Source organism: Lacerta agilis, chromosome 15 (genome assembly GCF_009819535.1).
Source record: "Lacerta agilis isolate rLacAgi1 chromosome 15, rLacAgi1.pri, whole genome shotgun sequence".
Lineage (NCBI taxonomy): Eukaryota > Metazoa > Chordata > Lepidosauria > Squamata > Lacertidae > Lacerta > Lacerta agilis.
In genome coordinates this window covers 11,753,642-11,779,387 of record NC_046326.1, presented here as the reverse complement: position 1 = coordinate 11,779,387, position 25,746 = coordinate 11,753,642, and the positions used below count along the sequence as shown (strand labels likewise).

The 25,746-nt window shown below is 44.9% G+C and overlaps 1 protein-coding gene across 1 annotated transcript in view; it reads right to left on the bottom strand.

Moving 5' to 3' along the window:
- Positions 1–25,746, bottom strand: part of ESAM (endothelial cell adhesion molecule) — a 72,326-nt gene that overhangs the window by 5,582 nt on the left and 40,998 nt on the right. The window contains exon 2 of the mRNA XM_033172512.1: positions 2,798–2,955. Coding sequence (XP_033028403.1) covers positions 2,798–2,955 — 158 coding nt within the window. The remainder of the gene's footprint in view (positions 1–2,797; positions 2,956–25,746) is intronic.

Here is a 25,746-nt window from a genome sequence, read left to right as displayed (position 1 = left end):
AATCAGAACAGTCACTTCCAGGTTTGCGGCGTTTGGGAGCCAAAACGTTCAAGAACTAAGCTGTTCGAAAACCAAGGTACGACGGTAATGAAATGAATTGTACCTGTTTGACTGTATTTTATTACGGTTGGTGTCACTGATATTTATTGTATTGATGGCTATTTTATTTTGTTAGCTATCTTATGAAAGTCTTTTTTCTTTTCTTTGAAAAGCAGGGTCAGAGTTTCTAAAGAAAAGAAAATAAGTGGCAGAGTATAAATCAGTGTTAGCCAATGTGAGGCCCTGCATATGTCATGAAACCACAAATCCCATCATCCCTGTCCATTCATCATGTTGGCAGAGGCTGGTGGGAGTTTCATAGATTTCATACAATTATTAAGTTGGAAGCGAGTACGAGGGCCAGCTAGTCCAACCCCCTCCAATACAGGAATCTTTTGCCCAATGTGGGGCTCGAACCCATGACCCTGAGATTAAGAGTCTTGTGCTCTACCAATTGGGCTATCGGGAGTGGAAGTCCAACAACATCTGGAGGGTCATAGGTTCCCCTGCAGGGCTGAGAGCTCCCGGCAGATGCCCAACCACCCAGACGGTTGACGCCAGTTCCAGTTCTACACATATACAGCCAAATGTGTTGGTGCTGGTGTTACAAGAATTTTAAGGTCTCAAATATAGAATAAATATTCATAAATGCACACATTTCTAAATATATGAACCATGTGTCTGAAATAGTATGGGAGAGCAATCCTGAAGCCACTTTGACTCTCCCAATGACCTCAGATATTCCTCTGCAGTAAGGGAGGCAAATGGGGAAGGCCTTTCCATTGACTTTTTGCTTACAAATCCTGTCTTAAGGGCGTATTTGTGAATGAAAAGGGTGAGCCTGTGACCTGAATTCAGGAACTAAAGTATTAACCATCACAAAAGAATACCCAGGCTGCCCAGGTAATGCAATCAGTGACCATTATCAGGTACCCTGGCAAACAGGATTTCTGCTGTAGACCTCCTCCTTCTGTGATGTATGCATGATGGGGTTTTTTGGGGGGGGGTTTCCCTTGGTCTACAGGGTGGGCAATTTCAAAAGTCTATATAAGGGTTTGTGCACCATTGTTCAGAGTTCTCCCTCCCGCGTGTGGTGAGTGGGGACCCTGTTGCAACAGTTCCTTGAATAAAGATCAGGCTTACTAGCCGCTTTGCTTCTCAATATACTCTGGTTGACCTCTGTTATTTTCTCCAACTGATAGGGAACCCACTTAAGGACTCTATATGGGCTGTGGAATACCCCATAAGGGAAAAGGAGCAGATTTTTCTTATAACACTGGGATGTAACTGTCAGGAGATGCAGCTGTCCACCCAGCTTGAGATCCTCCACAACATGCTTATTTGATGCCTAATGGGGACATTTAAACCCCCATCTTTTTAATAGCAATTCTTGGGAGGCTATGAAGCTCTTCAAATGTCCTGAAGCTTCATCTTAATGCTAAGGGTTGTTACGTGGAGACGAGAGGCCCATTTTCTCCTACAGATTAGTTTAGGGGAAATGTATGAATCCCTGCTTGCAAAAACAGACCCTTCAAATCATCACAATTATCTTTGCACGACGCTATTTCTCGCTGACCGGATGACAGGCTGCTAAAATCCACTCAGCGTTGAAGCAAAGCTTTAGGAGCCCGTCAGCTAAAAATTCTCTCAACTCAAGTGGGCTTTGGACAATTTTTAGCAGCCTGTCAGCTGGTCAAAGAACCGAGCAAAGATGGAAATAGGAAATGATAACAACAGTCTCTCCCCAGTCACAGGCCCAATTATAAAATAAATAAATAAAAACATCCAAGCTGTGCATAAATGAAACTGTCATTCTGGACTGGTAAAGGCCACTTCTACCCCAGGAAGAAATTTTGCATATTGACTGTACACATGCAACTTTGCTTACTGACACACTAATGATACCTTTGAATATGAAGCTAAGCCTAGGCTGGGAAAGGTATAGACCTTTCAGGTGTTAGATGCCCTGGTAAATCAAAGCTCACAGTCATCAAATATCTCCTTCTCATACGGTGTATATTTCATGCTTTGCCATCGCAAGGAACCCAAATTGCAACACAAGCGTTACAGAGCTTTAAATCAGCAACAATTACAACAAGGAAATCCAGATTTCAAGTTTCATTTCTGGGAGGGGAAGTCAATTGTGAATAATGGAAGTGGGGGGGCGGCGGACATGGACAGCCCGCACTGCAAACATCAACCAAGAAAATCTTCATAAACAGCAAAGTGACGTAGATTAATAGGGACGGAGGGGGGAGTGACCTTAAATCGGTAGCACCGCGATTCTGGTTAGATGCATTCTTTTGTCCTTCGCTGTATTTATTAAAGAAACTAACTGGCAAGAATTTCCTTTTGTTTGATCTGCTCATTTACAGCCACGGGGGAGGAAGCTGATTCCCTGAAGCCTGACACTGGGTAAGGGTAAAGGTAAAGGTAAAGGTAAAGGTAAAGGTAAAGGTACCCCTGACCATTAGGTCCAGTCGCGAACAACTCTGGGGTTGCACGTTCATCTCGCTCTATAGGCTGAGGAATCCGGCGTTTGTCCGCAGACAGCTTCTGGGTCATGTGGCCAGCATGACTAAGCCGCTTCTGGCAAACCAGAGCAGCACACAGAAACACTATTTACCTTCCCGCCGGAGTGGTACCTATTTATCTACTTGCACTTGATGTGATTTCGAACTGCTAGGTTGGCAGGACCTGACACTGGGCAGGCTAGGCCAACCGGTGAGCTTCCTGCCCAAGCAGAATTGGACTTTACCTGTGAATGTTTATGGGGCCTTTCAAGGTGCCATGTAACAAAGGGCTGCTCAGTGCTCTCAGGTGTATACCAAACGGGCAGGATGGCCCGCTGTCCTTGAATCACCACCACCGACTTTGTTCCAACCTGGACCTGCAGCGCACTGCAAGAAAGGCCTGCTGAGAGAAAGAGAGAAGAGGGGTCAGTTGCTTCTCAGATCCGAGGATCCACCACACTTCCCTTGAATATTTAGCAAGCAAGGCCCCAGAGCATCACTGCATATCTTCCAAGTGTCCCAATTTTCGAGGGACAACACCCCCAATTACAGAAGCCGTCCTGGTTTCTGATCTGAACCTGAAATGTCCTAGTTTTCCCTTTTCCTCCCTGCCGCATCTCACAGAACAACTAAAAGTGGTGGAGTGATCAGAGCCCCTACCCTCCAGTCCTTTTTTGAAACAGGAGCCTTTTCGGTGGTGTGTGTGTGTGTGTGTGTGTGTGTGTGTGTGTGTGTGTGTGTGCAAGAACAGAGTCCTGTCTATACTGAAAATAAAATACCTGCACCAAATGAAAGAAATGGCGAAGCTGACATACGAAGCCCTTCCTATAATTTTGAAGGAAAATGTAACCAATCCACTTTAAATTCTTTAATTGCAATGCTTCAGCAGCCAGCAATATTTTAGAAAACACGTGGAGTGTTTATTCCTTTCTTATAAACGGAGCCTTATCCTGTAAGCCTTTGCGTATCTACTCAGAAGTTAGTCCCAATATATTCAATAGAGCTTAGTCCGAAGTAACTGGGTAAATACTGCAGCCTGGAAGAATCAGAAATCAGGAAAACTAAAACTTTATAAAGAATGGGGGGAGGAATTATAATTTATCTTAAAAACCATTGTAAACAGTTATAATTGTTAGTAGGATTGGAATAACACTTGTAGTCTAATGGTGAATTCTGGATATAATGGAGATGTAAAAGATTTGGATTATTACAAAAGATGTAGGAGGGAATGATTAACAATAGGACACACAAAGGGGAGGAAGGAAGTCCAGGAGATTCTATGGAATCTTGTCTTTATGTTGTATGCTGGATACGTGATTGTAAAACTGTAACTTGAAAAACCAAATAAATAAATTTATTTTAAAAAAGACTGCAGTATTGCACTGCAATTGTAAGATTTTTTACTCAGAAGTAAGTCCCATTGAGTTCAATATTCCTGAGTTCTATTCCTGATGTAGAACAGAATGCCCCTGTTTTCACTTGATAAATGTTGGAGGGTATGTCACTGTGTTGGTCAGACATACACACAACCCTCCTATGATGCTATAAAGGTTGGATTAACTACAGTGGTACCTCGGGTTATGAACTTAATTCGTTCTGGAGGTCCGTTCCTAACCCGAAACTGTTCTTAACCTGAGGTGCGCTTTCACTAATGGGGCCTTCCACCGCTGCCGCCACACGATTTCCGTTCTCATCCTGGGGCAAAGTTCTCAACCCGAGGTACTACTTCCGTGTTTGCGAAGTGTTTGTAACCCGAGGTACCACTGTACCTAGTCCAGTATGCTATAGATCAGAAGAGGAGCAATCAACATGATACCCCACAGATGAGACTGGACTCAACCCCACTCAGCATGGTTATCTGAAGCTGAAGTCTATGCTGGCTACTCCTGGATTAGAACATGCTCAGAAAAAAATAATAATTGGGTAGCACAGACACAGATGTTGCTTATTTACTATAGGTGATGCAGATGTCACCCCTCAAATGAAGCACCACCAGTAAAATGAAAGCTTTCCTCAGCCATTAGAAGTGAGAGTGCCAACTACCAATCCGGTTGTGAAGTTTTTATGGGCTCCTATTGGAGAGAATCCATCGCATGACTCAGTGTTGGCAATTGGTTCTTTTCTAGATAGTCTGGTGGTGTTTTAATGAATTAAATGTACACCATCTGGAAATTCTGCTACCCTGCTGGCAGTGTATAAATATTCTTGTAATAAATACATTTTAAAAACCATGGGCGATGACCAGAACTCATCGGACTCTGCCAACTTCCCATTCCTGTGCCATTTTTTGTAACTGTTTCTGACATTATATTTGGTGGTTGGAGATGAGCAAGTGGGCGTAAATCTCTTCTGTATTCCATTTGTGTTCATTATTAAATTGCACAGCTACTTAGTTATTCGTTCGCTAAAATGACACTTGGTTTTTACTCATTCATCGCTACTATTTCATTCGTTTTGCTTAACTGTTTGCTTTCAGTGGGAGGCAGGGCTGCCACAGCAAGAGGCAAGATTGGTAGGTGTGCTTTAGCATTTAGGATGGTGTGTAATTTAGCCCTGAGCTTGCCCAGACTCATGTTTGTGCTCCTCTATTGTGGTTATGAGCTACAATTAAAAGTGGAAGCAGGTGCTTCCAACAAAACACAGCTTCCCTCCTCTAACTGGGAAATGTGGTTTTATTTATTTACTCTAGTTAATGAAACAAGCCAAGATCAGAGGAGGGTTTCAGGTTCTAAATTGCTCTCACTAAGCAGCGCTTAAACAAACCACAGTTCCCTGAGTTCTGATACCACAAGGAACAGAGGTTTGTTTAAAATTGCAAGCAGGGCTGTGGGATTCTCATATCATCCCTGCAGCTGCAAATGGGGAGGAGAGAGATGGTGAGGGAGGAACACAGGACCTTAAGCTTATGCAAGCTCATTCATGTTGCAGAAAACCATGGTTTCCTATTATGTCTGAACCAGGTTTAAAGATAATATGGTGATGGGGTCTGAAGAGGAAAACAGCTAAATGGGAGGTGGATGAATCGGATAAGTCCTCAGTGTGCCTAGTGACCCAAATAATCCTTCCATCACAAGTGATGTGTGTCAATGACATATTTTGCCTAGCAATCTTGTTGCTATGGGTTCCAACATCAACTGCTCCATTAAAAGAGATTTTAATGGAGATTTTTTGCTTTATGCTAGCTCTTCCAATGCAACAGCCCGCCCAGTGCAATAATCCGATTTGTAGCAGTTCTTCCAAGAGAAAAATGTTCTCCACTTCTGGAATGTTCCGCACATTCTTTCAGTGGAATTCCACCAGTTTAGGGAGGGAAAACACCTGGACTGGAATATCTTACACAACTCTGGTCTACCGTGCAGAATTGGCATGCAGCAATCCTCAGAATGGCAGGTAAAGACAGTTCAATCTGTGCAAATTAATTGGAGCACAGTCGTCGCCTCCAGACACCCAGCCTTTCTGAGGGTTGCACTTTCCAAAACAACCCATCAAACTCACAGAGGCCATAGCGGTGCTACCCTCTCTCATTAGTATTTCTATTTTGGGACTGTGAAAGCTGATTAATTAAAGAAACACACATGCCTGAAGAGGGCAACTGTTCTCTGAACTCTGAGCACAGAACATTCTTGATGCCAAAGCATTTTACATCAGCTATCGACAAAACAACTCCATTCCAAAATCCAGCCCACTCGAGAGCGTAAAATCCTACAAAGGGGGGAAATGGGAAACTTGCCAACCACGACTGCAAGCCATGGTTCTGCTCACTTAGGCCCTGTCTTCACTATGCATTTAAAGCAGTGTCATATCACTTTAGTCCATCATGAAATCTCCCCAAAGAATTCTGGGAACGGTAGTTTGCTGAGACTGCTGAGAATTGTTAGAAGACTCCTATTCCCCTCACGGAGTTACAGTTCCCAGGGTTACCCGAAAGAAAAATGGATTGTTAAACCACTTTGGGAATTGTAGTCCTGTGAGGAGAATGGCTGGGGCTTATGGGAGCCTGCGCCCTGAGCAGTTTGGGGCCAGGATACCCAGAAGATCACCTCCCTACCAATCACTGCATTCGCCAGCAGATACCATCTCATTCGGCTACCTCTTCTGTATGGTGTCAGAATTAGGCCTTTAACATGGCGGCACCTGCCCTCTGAAACTCCCTATCTACACACATCCATGTGCACAGACTTTATATTGTATACATAAATAAAAACTAGTGGGACCTGAAACAAAATGTTGCAGAGCGGAACGTGCTTCTGTTCAAGGTGCCAGCCATGCCCTCTTCCAGAAAACTCCATTCCGCACCCCCTCTACATCCTTGATGGGCTGTTTTTGCCAATCCCCACAAACCTTAAAGGATCTCTCTCTCTCTCCCCACCCCTTTCGTTTTTTATTTGCTTTTTTGTTTTTTGTTCTTTTTGCAAACCTAGCAGGTCCTCTAACTATGCTGACACATCTCTGTTGGGCATGGATAGTGTCCTTTCAGTGATTTACAGATCACCCCTGAATATGGAAAAGAGAAGGAGCAGTATCCCCCTTCCCCCATCTTCCATTTTCTTCCACTGAGCATTTTGTCTGTAGCCCTGATGACCAATGGCCACTGGGCAAGGAGCAAACATGAAGGGGAGATTGAAAACGTTGTGCTGCATTCGTGTTAAGCCTTTTCCAGGCATGAAAAAAATCCTCATCATCATCAGAGGTCCACTTGGAGAGCTCTTAATGATTTAATTGTAGCAGCCCCAACCAGCATGTTCAAGAGAGAAGCTAATGGCTCTTGAAAGTGACGGGCTCGATTCTGACTGTTCCGATGGGAGCGTGGAAGCTCCGGGGCAAAAACATCAGCTGAAATCACATGCTCTTGGAACGTTCTGCATCTTCCTGACACTACGATACCACAGAAGATGTCAGCGAGAAGAGAGAATTGCCCACGAGGTTGGGGGGATTATCAGGCATCCTTCAGACGTTGCCCATCGCCTGCTCCTTGCCTAAGTCCCAGAAATAATATGACGGCAATGTTGGTTAGCATCAGAAATGCAGTCTGTTACAGGGGGAGCTTGGTGTGCAAGAACTAGTGACCAGAAACCAGTTGTCTGATGAATTTCGATGCACCAGCCCCCTTGCAATTCCCTTTACAAAATATGAGTCATTTGTGCTTTCTCTATGCATGGTCACTAATGAAGTGGGATGGGCAGGAATTTATTTATTTTTTGCAGCTTCTGAGTGGAGGGCTTTCTAATCTGACATGGAAAATAACTTGAGAGCAGGGAAGGATCTACTATGAAACTAATGAAGCTTAAGCTTCAGGGGCCTCTAATCCTCCTAATCCTGGAGGGCCCCCAGAAACAACTTTATTCTTGCATGTATATAAGATTTCCCTAAAAAAAATTCTCTCTCTCTCTCACACACACACTAACTCAAAAACCATAAGGCATAGGAATGTTTTATTTACACCGGTGACTTTTGACATTTAAGGTAATCCAGTAGATGGAACAACCCCATTGAAGAAGGTAACCAGTAACAATCGTTACCAAAATGTAGGTCCACCACTGGGTGAGAGGGCCTTTGCCTCCGTCCAATATCCAATATCCGTCCCAAAGCCTGTCATCTTGTTTATTGGGCTTAGGCCATTCTTCGAAGGCTGCAGGTGCAGAAAGCATTGTTCTGATGTGTTTTCTATTCTACTTAATTCAAGAGGGTTCTGGAAGCTTCTCTGTGTGAAAGAAACCAGCAGAAGGTTCATGATGTTTGGGTTACTCCTTCAGAGAAGCCGAGTACAGCTGGCTTAAACTGGTCCAGTTATCTCTTTCTGTCAAGGTCATGTTGACTATAAAAGTAGGGCCAGAAGGAGCCTGGGAGTTTCACTTTCTCTTTCTATCTCTCTTCCTTCTGGTGTGGTGTTCTGTACACAGTATGTACACAGTATGCTTAGTGTTAAGGTTTAGACTTATTATGAGTTATTGTAAGTTTAAGTAAAGTCTGCTGCAACTGGAATTCTTATGGACCGTGCCAATCCTGAATGCATTGGATTTGTGACCCTTGTGCTCATTTGCCTTCAGTAGCAGTAAAGCCCTGCTGGATGAAATATTGCCTCTGGTCTATTTTTTGGGAATCCCTGCAACATGTTCAAGTTTTTATTCTGCTAACTCTATGTTGGAGTTCTGCTCTGGATCATATCCATGACAGCAGGAAGGGCGTCAACTGTTGGCACCACACAGGGCAGCATATTACCAGTGTACACCCCTGCAGATATAGTTTCTGGCCCAGCCTAGTTCACTGTAATTTTTTATATATGACATTTATATTGCACCCCTTCCTCCGTGGAGCTGCAGGCGGCGAATATGGGTCTCCCTCCCCTCACTTTAGCCTCACAACAACCTCACAAGGTAGGCCGTGAGCATGGCCCAATGTCACCCAGTGAGCTTTGGGCCTGAACAGAGAAAAGGTTTGAAAAGGAGAATTCCCCCAAATGGACCTGAGCTCTGGTTCAGTCTAAGGCTGTTCCTCATACATCAGCCATGAAGGCGGCTCCTGTGCACAAGGAACAGCCAAGGTGCCATTCTTCTCCCACCCTGCTTGATCTCCTTAAAGGATGCACCATCTGCTTTCAGACCAAAGGGATTTCCTGCCTTCCAAGGCCAAGCGTTTCAGTGGAGGATGCAAAACAATGGCAATAAGATGCCCCCACCTTGCGTCACAGGAACGGCACGCTGACATCGGGCCCAGCCATTTCCATAGAACACTTTGGTGAAACAAAGCCCTGGAAGCGCCTGAGACAACAACAGGAAGCCGCACTCAACATCCTGCTTGATAAGGCGTCTAGATGATTTACCAAACAATTCCGGCTCCTTCACTCCTATCAGCTCCTTGCAGATTCAAATGGTATCACAATTGCAGACCTCAGCGTTAGCGCCGGCCTTTTCCATCTTCTGACATGAGGTCCTCCCCTCTGCCCCTAAACAAAACAGGGGCGACCAGTGCTGGCTCCAGGGTTTTGTGTGAGCCCTGAACACAGTGCCCTCGCCAAGCAGCCTTAATACGGAAAAGGCAAAGCATGCAAACTCTTAAGCTGCATCAGATCTTCTTAGGGTTGCCATATTCTGAAGAGCAAAAAAAGAGGACACTATGATGACTCTCATTTTAAATACCCCTACAATATGTTCTGAAGCTCAACATCAAAAAAACTAAGATCATGGCCACTGGTCCCATCACCTCCTGGCAAATAGAAGGGGAAGAAATGGAGGCAGTGAGAGATTTCACTTTCTTGGGTTCCATGATCACTGCAGATGGTGACAGCAGTCACGAAATTAGAAAACGCCTGCTTCTTGGGAGAAAAGCAATGACAAACCTAGACAGCATCTTAAAAAGCAAAGACATCACCTTGTCAACAAAGGTCCGTATAGTTAAAGCTATGGTTTTCCCAGTAGTAATGTATGGAAGTGAGAGCTGGACCATAAAGAAGGCTGATTGCCGAAGAATTGATGCTTTTGAATTATGGTGCTGGAGGAGACTCTTGAGAGTCCCATGGACTGCAAGAAAATCAAACCTATCCATTCTTAAAGAAATCAGCCCTAAGTGCTCACTAGAAGGACAGATCCTGAAGTTGAGGCTCCAGTACTTTGGCCACCTCATGAGAAGAGAAGACCCTGATGTTGGGAAAGATGGAGGGCACAAGGAGAAGGGGATGACAGAGGTTGAGATGGTTGGACAGTGTTCTCGAAGCTACTAACATGAGTTTGGCCAAACTGCGAGAGGCAGTGAAGGATAGGCGTGCCTGGCGTGCTCTGGTCCATGGGGTCACGAAGAGTCGGACACGACTGAACGACTGAACAACAACAACAACATAGAAGCTGTGATATATCACTGAGTGGGGTAGCAGAAGAGAAGAGGAAAGCAAGTCTTCAGCCACCAGTTATGTCCATGCCTCATCCAGAAAGTATATCCAGAGACATTTGGCGGATTAAAAAAATCCACCCAGACAGGAAATTTTAGCCCTGAAAAAGAGGATGTGTCCTGGAAAAAGAGGGCACATGGCAACACCTCAACCCCCTACTTTGGTATGTGGGGCTGACGTGAATGCCCACCACCAGCAGGAGTGCCAAGCTGAGTGAACAGGCAACAGGGGCTGCCCTTGGAGACTCCTCCCTCTGCATCCTCTTCCCTGGGAAACTCTCCCTATGCCCTCCTTCCTCCCCATCCCACCTGTGCCACACAGGACACTGAGACAAGCTGAAAGAGGCTGAGGTGGCCCCGACTGGGCGCCTTCCTAGAAGCATCTGTGCAAGGCTCCCAACTCACTCTCTGTCGTCTAAGCCTCCTCTCTCTCTCTCTCTCTCTGCTCTTGGATTCCTTTCCAATTCTACCAGTTCATAAAAAACAGTTACCAGATATAAGAGCCCCCCCCCCCCCGCACACACATGCCTTTTCACCCCACTGTACTTAGAACAGAGGTGTGTGCCCCATGGGCTGGTATGGGGTGTGTTTACTTGGGAATAAGCCCCACACAAGATATTTCAGAATAACAAAAATAAGCAGAATGAAAGGGGCTGTTCAGGGGGCTCCTGCCCGCCCCCAGCGTTAAGGAAGAAAGGAGAGATGAAGCATAGGGGGCAAGACAAGAAGGGCAAAGGGGGGTGGTGAAGAATAAGAAAATTATCAAACTGGGCTTAGTCTCTCCCCACTCCCTAACATATTACAAGGCCAATGGGGAGAACTGGAGGGGGGGAGATGGCAAAGGGAGAGAAGAGTGGAAATGGGTCATGCAAGCTGGCTTTCTTGCCCCCTTCTCCTTCTTTCCTCCTCCTCCATCAGCCAGCGAAGAGTCAGCGGCCAACTGGACCCTGGCACTCCATCCATGGCTCTTCCTCTGTCTCCAAGGACCTGCAGTGCCTACCAGCTGAGCCACACTGCGGAACAAGCAGTGGCAGGTCACTCAGGCAGCAGTGGCAGCAGTGGCATTTTTAATCCCAGGCGCGATAGATTGCAACTTGGCTTCCGAAATTGCTCACGACTGGACCACCACCTATTGAAAAACGCGCCTGGCACCCTGTTAGTTTCGAACACTGGTTGGTCCCTATCCGCACCTGCCCCCTTCATAAGTTCAGTCTACATACTTTCCAAACTTTTGAAAGAGGTCATTAGAGGCATGCACAAGATTGAACAGGGAGTCTGTGGCAGATCTGGAAAGGGTTCCAGTCTTGGTTTGATAAGAGCCAACACAAAAACAAACACCTCATCCTTCTCCTCTCGTTCTCACTCAAATGCCTGCTGTTTGCTGGTGCTGATCTCCGTCAAGCCATCGGCAAGAGGGCTCCTTTTCACACACAGTTTCCCCATTTTTAAGTGGTACTTAAACGCCGGCAAACAGAAAGATCTGCACTCGTTTCCTTGGAGATTGCCCAAAGCAAAAAGGCCACCTGTCACTGTGATGTTCACAGCAGCAACAAAATGCAGGCACTGCCACCGCCTCTCCAGGCAAATCTGATGACACAAACCATAAGCAAAGTGTCAGGAAATATTAACAGGTTAGGACGCGGAACACCAGCGTCGCCGCGGCCTCGTGGACTTTGGATGAGATTCCTGGGGACAATGCAGCAATGCAGTTCTGAGGCCAGCAGGGCAAGCCGGTTTAATTGCTGGAGTTACAGCTACAGGGATTATTTTGTGACAGTGCAAGGGAAGGATCAGCTGGGGGGAATTATCTCCTGAAGAGAGGTCAGCAGGGCACGGTTGGAAGGGGAGAGGCAAAGAGCATCTGCTTGGGAAGTTGCTGCCGCCACTTTCTCCCCAGCATATGCATGGCTCTCGCTTGAGATTGCGTGTGCATTAAAAAGGAAGAGAGAAGACTCTGGGGAAGACTTGGATTGTGCTTAAAAAGGTGGCATGTCTCCGGTTATCAGTTGCTGGAAGGGAGAGAGGAGGTGAGCAGGAGGGAAGAACTGCTGCCCTCCTGGTCTGCTGGTGGAGATGAAATCTGATCCAGTTCAGATTCAGAGGCAAGCTTAGCTAATTCACATTTTCCAAAACAACACATGGACCAAAACACAGCTGCTCTCCAAAATTCGCACTTCTTTGAATATTGCAGTGCAGTTCTCCAGCCAAGGAATGCATACAAAAATGCACCTGCTTAAAGTGTGCATAGAGGTGCACATGTTAGTGAAAGCAATTTACAAAAATGCACTATGTTGGGGGGAATGGCTTTGCAGAAGACTGTATATTAGGCAAAACTGCATCCAAATGTGCACCTATTAAGAGAAATCTGCACTGAAAAGCTGGTGAATTTTCATGAGGTTCTCTCTCTCTCTCTCTCTCTCTCTCACACACACACACACACACACACACACACACACACACTTCACTTAAAGACTGGAAACATGAGAAACCAAAACTGACAGGTTCACCTGTTCACTACTCTCTTCTGGGCTCTCTCAGAAGCATCTGCCTGTTGGAAAGAGGATGATGGATTAAAGGGGGCTTTCCTTCAATCCAGCAAGATACTACTTCTTAGGTTCTCAGTTTTCATCTCCAGCAATTGACTTTGTAGCAACTAGAGATGAGAAGTTTTCTTCACAGTCTGACATGAACCTACCAAATTCACGCTCCCTGAACCATAAGGGCAAATATGAAATGCAGTTATTCTTCGAATTCATTCTTATCTGAATTTTGCAACATATAGGGATGAATGTAGGGATGCATTGTGGGTGGAGCTGTGGGTTAAACCACAGAGCCTAGCGCTTGCTGATCAGAAGGTCAGCAGTTTGAGTCCCCACAACGGGGTGAGCTCCTGTTGCTCGGTCCCAGCTCCTGCCCACCTAGCAGTTCGAAAGCACGTCAAAGTGCAAGTAGATAAATAAGTACCACGGCATTTCCGTGAGCTGCTCTGGTTCGCCAGAAGCGGCTTAGTCATGCAGGCCACATGACCCGCAAGCTGTACGCTGGCTCCTTCGGCCAGTAAAGCGAGATGAGCGCCGCAACCCCAGAGTCGTCTGCGACTGGACCTAATGGTCATGGGTACCTTTACCTTTACCTTTTGGGATGAACGCACAGTTAGATTTATCCATCCTGTTGAAGCCATTTATGGTAGTAGCTTTTTGCTCCTGCCTGTGAATCGCCCCACAAGGATGGCGACTGCCCCCAAATCTTGCCTAGGACCAGCTTGTATCGAGCACAGTATCTGGTTCCACTACGCAAGATGAGGCCATGGAAAGAGGTTCCACTTGACATCTCTTGGTGGAGACAGAAGGCTACAAATCAAACAAATCCAGGCTACAAATCAAACAAATCCAAATAAAAACACATAGTAGTTCACTAATCTGCCTTTTCTTTGGTGGCTAGGAAAACAACCATCACTATGACAGATGAGATGGCACGAAGGAACATGAAGCTTTTTATTTAGCAAAAACTCGAAGTGCCTGGGGGTGGGTGGAGGGGACAGAGAGCATCTGTGGACTATGCAACTAGAAACACATAGGAACATAAAAAAGAGTCCTGCTGGATCAGGCCAATGACCCATCTAGACCAGATCCTGTTCCCACGATGGCTACCCAGATGCCTATGAGAAACCCTCAAGGAGGACCCAAGAGCAACTCTTCCCTCCTGTGGCTTCCAGCAATTCATATTCAGAAGCATCACTGCTTCCAACTGTGGAAATGTTTGAAATGGTCCAAAACATTCCGTAGTTTGGCAACTCGGATCTACTACACATCGGGGTAGTAGGAAGGTTGTGCCCTCATCACAACAGTTCCAAGTGCTTTGCTTCTTCCTGCATTTGGGAAGGGCTAACAGGATGCTATCAGGAACCCCATTAGCATAGCAGCATTCTCCAAAAACCCAGGTGACCCCAGCCATTGAGGATGCAAAGTGCCATCCTGGGTTCTGCTTTCTGATCACAGCAGAAACTCCAAAACTAGCCTTTATTCGGGCGGTTTCTCAGCAATCCAGCTCTACATTGTCTATGCAGCTTCATTTCAAAGGATTGTTCCGGGGTCACATCTCGGTGGAAGGGCACATGCTCTGCCCTGCAGAAAAACGTGCTCCCAATCCTTAGCACCACTGGTTAAAACTTCCCTTGCAGCTGGATCCCTGCTTCAGACCCTGGCAAGCCGAAGCCAGTCAGTTCTGAGCTAGATGGGCCAATGAGCCTGATGGGGTTTAAGCCTGATTCTCACCACACTGCAGTTTTGAAATGCTAGCATTGATTTCCTGTCACTGACCCAAAATTCTAACGACTCTGCTGGCAGAATATTCATAGAACAATGGAGTGACAGCTCCATTATTGCACAGATCAAAGGATAGGGCACCCGTCTCTTCCACTGGGTGAGCAACATGGGTGCATTAGCATAACGTTTCCCACCTCCTCACACATTATCTGCTCATACCAACTCTGTGCCCTAAGGACCCAGGCAGCCTGGCCCTCTGCTGCATGCATTAGCCACCCACGAGGCTGACAATTTAACTCTGAGTCGTAAACCAAACTCGAATGCCTCCCAGGCCCTTTCCTATTTTTCTAGAATTATAGTATCACAGAATTGCAGAGTTGGAAGGGACCACGAGGGTCATGTAGTTCAACCCCCTGCAATGCAGGAATATTTTGTCCAACGTGGGGCTCAAACCCATGTTCCTGAGATTAAGAGTCTCAAGCTCTATTGGCTGAGCTATCCCAGGAATTTAGCATAAAGGTTATTTGCCATAGGAGGTTGGGAAAGTAATACGATGGGATTCATGAATGTGGGTCCAAAGGCTAGAGGCTGTATTCGACGCAGCTCTAAGGCCAAGGTTCCACCAGTGCAAGGATTTTCTTTGCATGGTGGAAGTTTCCCCCTTTCTCCCCACTCTCCATGCACCTTAAATCTGTTCAGGGGTTTCCCCCAACCCTCCAGAGCAGATCTGGGGGAGGGCGCAGGGCACACACGGGGGAATCCCCATTGCACTAGCGGAAATCCTTCCACTGCCTTCCAGTAGCACAATGACTTAGTTGAATACAGCCCTAGATTGTTTCTTTTTTGGGGGGGGGGGTCTAAAACAGGTGTGAAGAGAAGATGGGCTGGTAAATCTCTGAGTGGTTTGCGACAGATCAATAAGGGTTTGCAACTCCTAGTTGCCTAGCAAGAGTAACAACCTAAAGAACAAACTTAGTTGGTCTCTAAGGTGCTACTGGAATGAATTTTTTTTATTTTTTATTTTGTTTTAGCCTAAAGAGCTTCTTGCATATGCACACACACAGAGAGAAGTAACCACGCCATACATTCAAAGCATATGGCTTCCTCAAAGAATAATGGGAGCTGTAATTTACCATTCACAGAGCTACATTTCCCGGCACCTTTAAGCAAACTACAGGCACCTATTACCATACCCTTTTAATTAGAAATGCCAAGGACTGGACCTCCATCAACTGTCACCCAGCAGCAGCGGTTACATCAGGGTTTAAGAGAAGATGGAAGGGAAGGGGTGCAGGTCTGCTCCATCAGTGCACCTGAAACACGAACAACTTTGGGAGGGGCCTCCTCGTCTTGAACTTTTCCACCCCAACTGGTCATTTTATCGTGTTTTTAATATTCTTTTGGGAGCCGCTCAGAAACCCAGCCAGATGGGCAGAGTATAAATTATTATTATTATTATTATTATTATTATTATTATTATTATTATTATTATTAGTTTTGTAACTAAGAATTTATACCTGAGTTTGCTTGCTTCCTCCTCCTCCTCAAACCATTTTCCTTTTGTGCCATGTCTTTTGAGATGGTGTAAAGGAGTGCAACACTGAACTTCATAATCAGATAGCCTTTTTTGCCACTTAAGAGTGGGATAAAGATCCACTAAATATGCAAACAAACCCAGGACTTTGTACATGCCAACGTCATGTTCGGCACGTCCCGCAATGGCAACTCTTGGATTCACTGCGTTCCCTGGAATATCAATGGAAAACCACCAAAATAAGACATCAGTGCTGTGGCCAACATAAAAGGTGACACCTTAAAAGCATGAGACACCCATTGTTAAACCGACGTCCGGCAGCAATTCTTGCATTCTGATGCAAAATGCGTTCAAGAGGACATTGGCCTTTCATGGAGGCTGAGATATTTTAAAACTCTTTGTAGGTTATATCTGCTCTTTCTGCCACCAGATGCTTGGCAATGTTTCCTGACAATGTCTTGCAGCTTCCCGGCAGGAAGCTCTGCTGCAAGGCGATAACTAAGGTTCTCAGGAAAGTACAAGACTCAGTTGTGTCCCGCAAAGGCAACTGGAACAATGGCGAGGAATCGCCTCCGCCTAAACGACACATGGAATTAAGACGTTAACACACAATTCCAGTTTCCTGGAACACCAATTAAGCTACATGCCTCCCCGATAGGAAGTGGCGACGGGATTCGCCTTATTTCAGCTTGCGGCTACAAGAAATTAGATTAGCCTAATTGCACCAGACACTTGCTATGGTGAAACGACTGCTTGCCTAATAATAGCTAACTCCATTACAAGAACGTAAGAACTCAAGAAACCCCAGCAGAGGGAAGCCAGTGAGCTAATGGTCCAGAGTCTGTGAGAAGTCAGCAGGGTAGGGGGCAGAGGTGCCATCTTGTGCCAAAGATTGTGGGTGCCCACAACAAAGGGCTTCAACCTTGCCCATTGACTTTGTGGGGGCCCAGCCCCACAAATACGAAACACCCATGGCCCCCTGGAGTTGGCTCCAGTGGTGGTGGGGGGCATTCTTAGGGGGTGGACCAGTAGGTTCCAGCCCCAGGTCATTTGCACCAGGTCTCCTTGCACTTTCCACTCCCTTTGGTTAACCAGAAGCATTTCTATTAGGAATTACAGGCTCCAATATCCCAAAAGACCAGAAAAGACTGTTTATGTATGCGACAGCAACTGCAAGAGTGCTTCTAGCCCAAAGATGGAAAGAACCAACAGTTCCGACCAAGGAAGAATGGCAAGCCAAATTGCTGGGCTATGCTGAAATGGCAAAACTGACTGGGAGACTCAGGAATCAAGAAGATAACGACTTTTTAAAAGCATGGGGGAAATTCATAACTTACTTAGGAGACCATTGTAAACAAATAAAAAGATTGGATTGACTTTAAAAACAACTTGTATAGAAACGGCGGTGGATAATTCAGAGAGATGAAAACTGTGGAGGATTTAATGATATGTAGTTTTAGAAAAAATTATGTTAAGTACCCATGCAGGGGACGGGGAGAAGTCGCAAGATTCAGAGAATCTCATATATGGATATGGTAAAAGTTTTTTTTTCTTTTTATTATGTTGAATTTGTTCTTGTAAAAACAGAGAGAGAGGAGAGAAGAAGAAGAGGAGGAGGAGGAGGAGGAGGAGGAGGAGGAGGAGGAGGAGGAGGAGGAGTTTGGATTTGATATCCCGCTTTATCACTACCCGAAGGAGTCTCAAAGCGGCTAACATTCTCCTTTCCCTTCCTCCCCCACAACAAACACTCTGTGAGGTGAGTGGGGCTGAGAGACTTCAAAGAAGTGTGACTAGCCCAAGGTCACCCAGCAGCTGCATGTGGAGGAGTGGAGACGCGAACCCGGTTCACCAGATTATGAGTCTACCGCTCTTAACCACTACACCACACTGGCTCTCAAAGAGAGAGAGAGAGAGAGAGAGAGAGAGAGAGAGAGAGAGAGGTTGTCTCCAATGAAGCCACTACGTGAGAGGGACAGCTTCCACTCTTCTCCGCCCCCATTCCCGATGTGCCCCCTGAACCATCCAAATCTGCTCTAGGGAGCTGGGGAAAATACCCTGTGCAGATTTGGAGTGGAACAACGGGGGGTGGGGAGGAGAGAAAGTTCTGCTGCACGAGCAAAAGCTGACTATGCTAGACTAGGATCTTCTTAACATTTGACTCTCCCCAACCCCCATCCTTCAATTTCCTTCTCCATATTTCCACATCAGTTTGCATTTTAGGGGGGGGGGAGAAACTTCACCAGCATTTCACCATGAATTCCTCTCAATAGGCACATTTTTGTATGCAATTTTGCCCGATATACACATTTCTGCAAAGCAATTCCTCTAATATAATGTGTTTTTATGTGCTGTTTTTGACCAATACATGAATTTTCATGCACATTTTACTCTGTAGCATAAGCATTTCTGTACATATTGCCTGGACGGAGAATTCCATGGCAAAATTAGGAGAAGTGTGAATTTCAAAGGATGCAAATTAGGTAGGTTCGCCTTGAAATGTGAACGGAATCAAATTTCTTCTCCATCCCTAAGCTGGATACTACTCTTAATTTGTTTAAACTTTATTGGCAGGTGGGGTGGGTGGAGCTAGTGAAACATTAGCTGACCACCATCACCATTTCTAGTGAAATATTTTTTGGGGAGTGTTATGCATTCAGTGGTCAGCGGTTGCCTAAGCTTGAGTCTGGACTAAGGATTCTGAGCTCCTGTGTTCTGATTCGATACATATTGTCCAATCACAGAACATTTCAGGATTTGGGCCTCTGCCATTGGCCCTTGAACTCTGAATTGTGATTCGCATCTTGGAAGTTTAGACAGCCAGTCACGTTGGGAGTGGGAGTGGCCCAGGCTTTCAGGAATTTATATAAGCAGTTGCTTTGCCTCTGTTTCCTACTTATGTAGTTCAATAAAAGTTCTTGCTGTTATCACTGTGTCTTGCCTCGTGGGAACCCAACTACACTTCAGGGGAGGTGTGTGTTACTGGGTTGTTGTCTTCATTTTTATTATATATATATATTGTGGTTTTTATGTTGATTTTTTCTGTGAACCACCCTGAGACCTCAGGATATAGGGCGGTATATAAATAACAACAACAACAACAACAACAACAATTTGCCCAGAGACATATATTTAAGAACTTTCATAACCAGCTTAATTTAAACAAACAAACAAATAAAACTTTATGTGCTGTACAGGAGGCCCTGCTCCTCTGCTCTACCTAAACATGACAGGTATGCCCTCAGTTGTGACTTCAATATCAACCATAACTCCCATGTTTTTGTGGTTAAAACACAGGTGTTTATGCACAGGTGTGTAAGAAGAATGGATAAAAAAACTGATGGACTATGCTGTGATGGCTAAAATGACTGGAAAAATCAGAAACCAGGATGATAAAAACTTCAATAAGGATGGGGGGGGGAATTGTAACTTATCTGAGAGAACACTGTAAACAGTTAAAAACACTAGCAGGGTTGCAATAACACTTGCAACATGAAAAGTACTATGGATAAAAACAGAATTTATAGAAATACAGAGGATGATATATAATGCAGCAAAAAGCGATTGACTGTGGACTCCACGGAGGGGAGGAAGGAAGTCCGAGAATTGGGAGAATTCTATATTTATGATTCTATGTTGTGTGTGAATGTGAGATTAAATTGTAAAACCAAATAAAAATTTATATAAAAAATAAAAATAAAACACAGGTGTGTATGGCAGGTTGAATCACCCCGGTTCTAGTGAAATAATTTCCCATGTCGGTTTTGCAGAGCCACCCCCGTGAATCCGTTGTGTCCACAGCTGCAGCCAGAGAAAGAGAGAACTCGTTGGAAGGAGAAAGAGCGTCTGAAGGGACAGATTCTGTAAATAAACCTGGAACCAGGCTCTGCCGCGTTGTAGCGGGCTGCCTGGGAAGAGAGTCTCTTCCCGTCATTGTTCCCAGCTCCTTCTTATTTATTTGTTCCCTCAGGAACAGAAGGAAAGCAACTTCCAGTTTACTGGCTGGGTTTCAAGTTAAATATTGAAACTCCCCAGCAGCTTGAGGCTGGAGTGACGGATCGCTCAGTACAGAGAGAGACAGCAAAAGCCATCAGCTTCTGGATGTGGTTCCTTTGGGGAACCATCAATGGCCGTGTGCGACGATGCCCAAAGGGAGGACTCCGCCCACTCTTTGCTGTCGGGGGGGGGGGGGATAACTTGGTTTAAAAGGACACCCACATGTGCAGAGAGCAGAGAGAAGGGTTGCAAGTCTCAGGGTGAGGGCCGTCTTGCACATGGGCATTCCAAATTTAACACTGGGTATTACATACTCAAGAGGCAGCTGCAGCCAACCCTTGTTCCTTGAAGGGTGCCCCTGTATGGCACGGATATTTGTTGCATGGGGGGGGGGCCGATTGGGGGAGAAATCTAATTGAGTTTGCATTGAAAAGCAATTTTACCTAAATCGCACATTCCAAAACACAGCCATCCTTTGATATTTCCACTTCTCTGGATTTTGCAGCACAGGTTTTCAGCCAAGCATTGGGCACAAAAGTGCAAATCCTGGCATTAAGGGTGCATAAAGCTCAGCCGGAAGAGCATGAGACTCTTGATCTCAGGGTCATTGGTTCGAGTCCTACACTGAGCAAAAAATTCCTTCATTGCAGAGGAATAGATGACCCTTGTAGTCCCTTCCGACACTAGAATTCTTTGATCCTATGCTTCTACGTAAGGGTATATTAGTGAAAACAACATATAACGTATGCATTATATTATAAATGTTTTGTAAAAATGTGTTTATTAAGCAAGCTTGAATACACAAATATGTTTATCAGGAAAAATTGTACTAAAATGCTGATGAATTTTGATGAGGACATTCAAAACAAGATATAAATAGCAACTCAATATGGAAATGTAAAAAAAACCCCAAAAACTTTAGATTGGAATAATGAGAAACTTAAAGAGGGATATTTGCCTGTATCTAGTTGCTGCTTTTGCAGAACTTACTATTCCCTGAGTTCCTTGTGGGTGCATCAACCACATTTAAGCAAGCCGTTTTAGTTCATACCACGTCCGTGTGTTTCCATGGAAATAAATTCAAAAGCATCCCCGGGTTGGCAGATATGTCTTCAGTCAAACCAGGTGTGGCATTTTGTTAACATAACTGCCAAAACACTAGCAACCCCCTGGTATGGAGAACAGAATCTGGTGGGTCTTTCTTCTTTAGCAAGGGAGGGGCACATCTCGGCAGGGAAGCCATGTCTGGCATGTGGAAGGACCATCTTGGCTGGGAGTGCTGAAAGACCTGCTCCTTGCCTTGGCCTGGGAGGGCAGGGCCTTGACTGACTCCAGCTACAAAAGCTGAGGCTGCTGAAGAGGCCACAACTGCCACCTGCCACGAACCACCATTGGCAGGACTGGCAGCAACAGCGGCATATAAGGCTTATGATAATGTTCATGAGGTAAGGCAGGCTGGAAGGTCAAGTCATGACTTGATGGGGGGGAGGGGATCCAAATCTAGGTCTAACTGGATACTCTTAAATATTCACGATCCTTCTTATGTCTGAAACGCTACGCAATTGTTGATGGATTTATTCCCACCCCTTGGTACAGATGGGGAGAAACTTAAGTTTGGTTCACATTTCACTGCAGAACTACCAAATCTGCCATTCCTGGAACTATACATGAACCAGGAGCTCAGCAAGCCTTCAACATTTTCACTTCTCTGAATTTTGCAGTGCAATTGTCTGTGGGAATACGTTTTTGGGACTTCCCGCGCTTTGCCGCTTCACAGAAACCTTCCGCGCTAATGCACGGAAGAAAGGAGATCCGGCTAGTAACTGCTGCCTGGATCCCTCCGCGCTTGCTAGAAAGAGAGAGAACAAGTAATGCGAGACAAGCACAGAGAGAAACGAAAGAGAAACTAAGGAAAGAACGCGCACAGAGAGTAGTTGGGAGAGCACACCCCAACCATTGACTGCAGTCTCTTTATTTCTTATTTTTATTTGGCCGCTTTCCTACTTTTGGCCGCACCTTTTGCTATTCTTTTCGCTGCCTATCCTTTCCTCTTCGGAACCTTCAGAAACCTTCGTAACAACCTTCAGAACGCCAGACAACTTCTCACGACCTTCAGTAAAACCTCATAACCAGCGGACCCATCATAACCAGTGGGAGCAGGCTCTCCAGGATTACTGGTTATCCCAGAAGTTGGTTATCCCCACAACTGTCCAACAGAGTCACGGGTGCAGAAACGTTAGGGGAATTATATTAGTGATGTTGTAAGAATTTTAAGGTATTTTATTTATATATAATAATTGTTATTAATGTACCAAAACAAATAAGGCCACATGTCTGAAAAACAGCACAGGAGGACAGGCCTCACTCCATTTTGACTCCCAACTGACCAAGTATTTCTTTGTCTCAGGAACAAAGGGGGGGGGGTTGCCCCTCCAGCTACTCAGCAGCCCTCTGCCTGAGTGATAATTTCTGGCATCCTGATACCTGAGTGTCAGACAAAAAGGTGTGATTAACTTGGCTGGGATATAGGGAAATGTAAATATCTTTTCTTTCACTTGATGGGTTTTTGGTGGAGGGCAAGAGGAGACATGGGGGCAGGGTCCAAGATGCTCAGATCACTGCTACCAAACCCTCCCAATTTGTGATGTAATTCTAATGTATGGAGCTGGAGGGGGACAATTTCAAAAGTCTATATAGGAGCTGGCGCGCCTTTGTTGGGGGTCTTTTGCTTGCAAGACACCCTGCTGCAGCAGTAACAAATAAAGGGCTATCACCTTGCTTTGGGAGATTTTGTATCGTCTCTATTTATTCATAAGTGCTCCTGAGAGGAGGGGAGCCCTACTAAGGCTCTCCCCCAGGTTCGTGGACTCCCTTCTGGGGTTGAACCTAATTTTTATAACAGTGCAAATACCATTTAAAATTGCATTATGTTAGGGAAAATATTGATGCAGGATTTTTGTGAAGCATCGAAAAGAAAACTGATGCAGAAATGCAGTGATTTGTGTGTGTGGCAGAACCTCGAATACTTAGATACACACCATGCACTGACAATTTAGTTTTTGGTGTAGGATGGAATTTATTATTATCATTATTTATATTATTATTATTATCATCATCATCATCATCATCATCATCATCATCATCTTTTAAAATATGGACTGTATTTAGTAATGTATAGTGCCTGCCACCACATCTGCAATAAATAAATACTGCATGGTGTCAATAATAAAAAGTAAAAGTAAACAGAACTGCAAAGTGGATTTTGCTCAGGCTATGACTACCAGGATGCGGAATCTGGCACAGAATGTTAATATAAAAATCTGCATCTCCTGCCTAATTTATTTATTTAGAAAAATATATACCCCACTTTTCACCACATCTGGGACTCAACATAGCTTACAGAAATTAGAACACCGAATACACAAAATTTAAAACATAGGTGAGAATACTGAAGCACTAAACATTAGAACAGCACTTACAGGTGAAACTCGAAAAATTAGAATATCGTTGAAAAGTCCTTTTATGTAAGCAATTGTTTTTGTTAGCTACTGGAGTTTAATATATGAGATAGACTCATGACATGCGAAGTGAGATATGTCAAGCCTTTATTTGTTATAATTGTGATGATTATGGCATACAGCTGATGAAAACCCCAAAGTTGAAATTGTTAATTTGGGGTTCCTCATCAGCTGTACGCCATAATCATCACAATTAAAACAAAGAAAGTCTTGACATATCTCGCTTTGCATGTCATGAGTCTTATCTCATATATTAGTTTCACCTTTTAAGTTGAATCACTGAAAGAAACGAACCTTTCCACGATATTCTAATTTTTCGAGTTTCACCTGTATAGTGCAAAGGACTCCTGAAACCATGGAATCCACAAGTCCCGAGGACTAGAAGCTTGACACTGATGTGGGTTACGTGACACAAAATCCGTTCGAAAAATCTTAAAAAGTAGGAGATTTCGGGGGGGGGAGGAGGGAGAATAATGAATGCCACCACTTTGCAACATGTTTCTTAGAAGGCAGGCAGCTTGTTTTGCAAGCAGTGCGAACCCAGATTTTCTCCCTAAAGCCCTAGATGGCAGAGAATGCTATTTGAGGTGGTGGTGGTGGGAATTCTAGCCAGACTATACATTCCATTCCCTTCAACTGGCACAAGGAGATGGAATCTGATTTTTCTCACAACAAACATCAGCCAAAAACAACTCTTAAAAAAAAAAAACTGGCAGTCTCCGGCAGCGTAGACTGGAAACGTTCTTCGAGCATAGATGCTGATAGGAGCTGGCCTAGATAACAGCACTTTGCACATGATTTATTGATTTGCAACTCATCACAGGATGATAGGCCATCAGCCAGAGTTATTAAAAATGCCCTACTTGTTTGACTCTCGAGAGAAGTTAATGCAAAGGGATGAGCAACTCCCAGGTGATGGGGGAACAAAGAGAATGTTGCTTGCTCCCACTTTACCCCACCTAAAGAATGTACAACCACTTGGAAAAGGTCAGGAGACTTGCTCAGTACCAGAATCCTGGCTGGTACGGTTACGTCAGGCCTGTGTTTACTCCATGCTTTCAAAAGAAACACAAAACCTCTGGGGAGGTAACACAAAGTGCTAAGGAGAGGTGAATAGCCCACCATAGATTATGCAGATTTAAGAAGAGCCTGGCGTATCAGGCAGCCACTGTCCCATCCAATCCAGCACCCTGTGTACTTTCTGCACATCTGCCAAACCACAGAATATACACACGCCTGAGGACCAGAAGACGCTTGTGTTGAAGTGTGTCATGCAGCTCAAAGAGTGATTCCAAGCCAAAATTGAGTGTCATCTTGTTATGGAAATAATTCAACCTATGCTAATCCAACTATGACTTTGGAATGTTTAGATATTACTCTGGGGTTTTTTTTCCCCTCAAGGCTAGATTGATCTTATATTTACATCCTGTTTGTAATTCTTAGATTTACACCCTGTTCGTCAGTGGCCATAAACTAGAACCAGTGGTCATCATGATAAAGTGGTACCTTGGTTCTCGAACTTAATCCGTTCCAGGAGTCCGTTCGACTTCCGAAACTGTCTGAAAACCAAGATGTGACTTCTGATCGGCTGCAGGAGCTTCCTGCACTCAATTGGAAGCCATGTCGGACGTTCGGCTTCCAAAGAACATTCGCAAACCGGAACACTTACTTCTGGGTTTGCAGCGTTCGGGAGCCAATTTGTTCGACAACTAAGCCGTTTGGGAACCAAGGTACGACTGTACAGGTTAAATTGGAGCTGTTTGGTTTAAAATGGATGCATTTTGGGGAAAGCTTTACCAGCTAAAAATCTAATATATTTGGTTGAGAGGGCATGAAAGGGAATGAATAACAGACTCGCAGGTTTGTAGAGTTGGAAGGGAACCCAAAGGTCATCTGCTCTAACCCCACTACAATGCAGGAATCTCAAAATGTGGTGTGTGTGTCCCAATCCAATCTGAAACCATACCAAACCTGCTTAACTTTGCAAATGTGCTAGCAGTTTC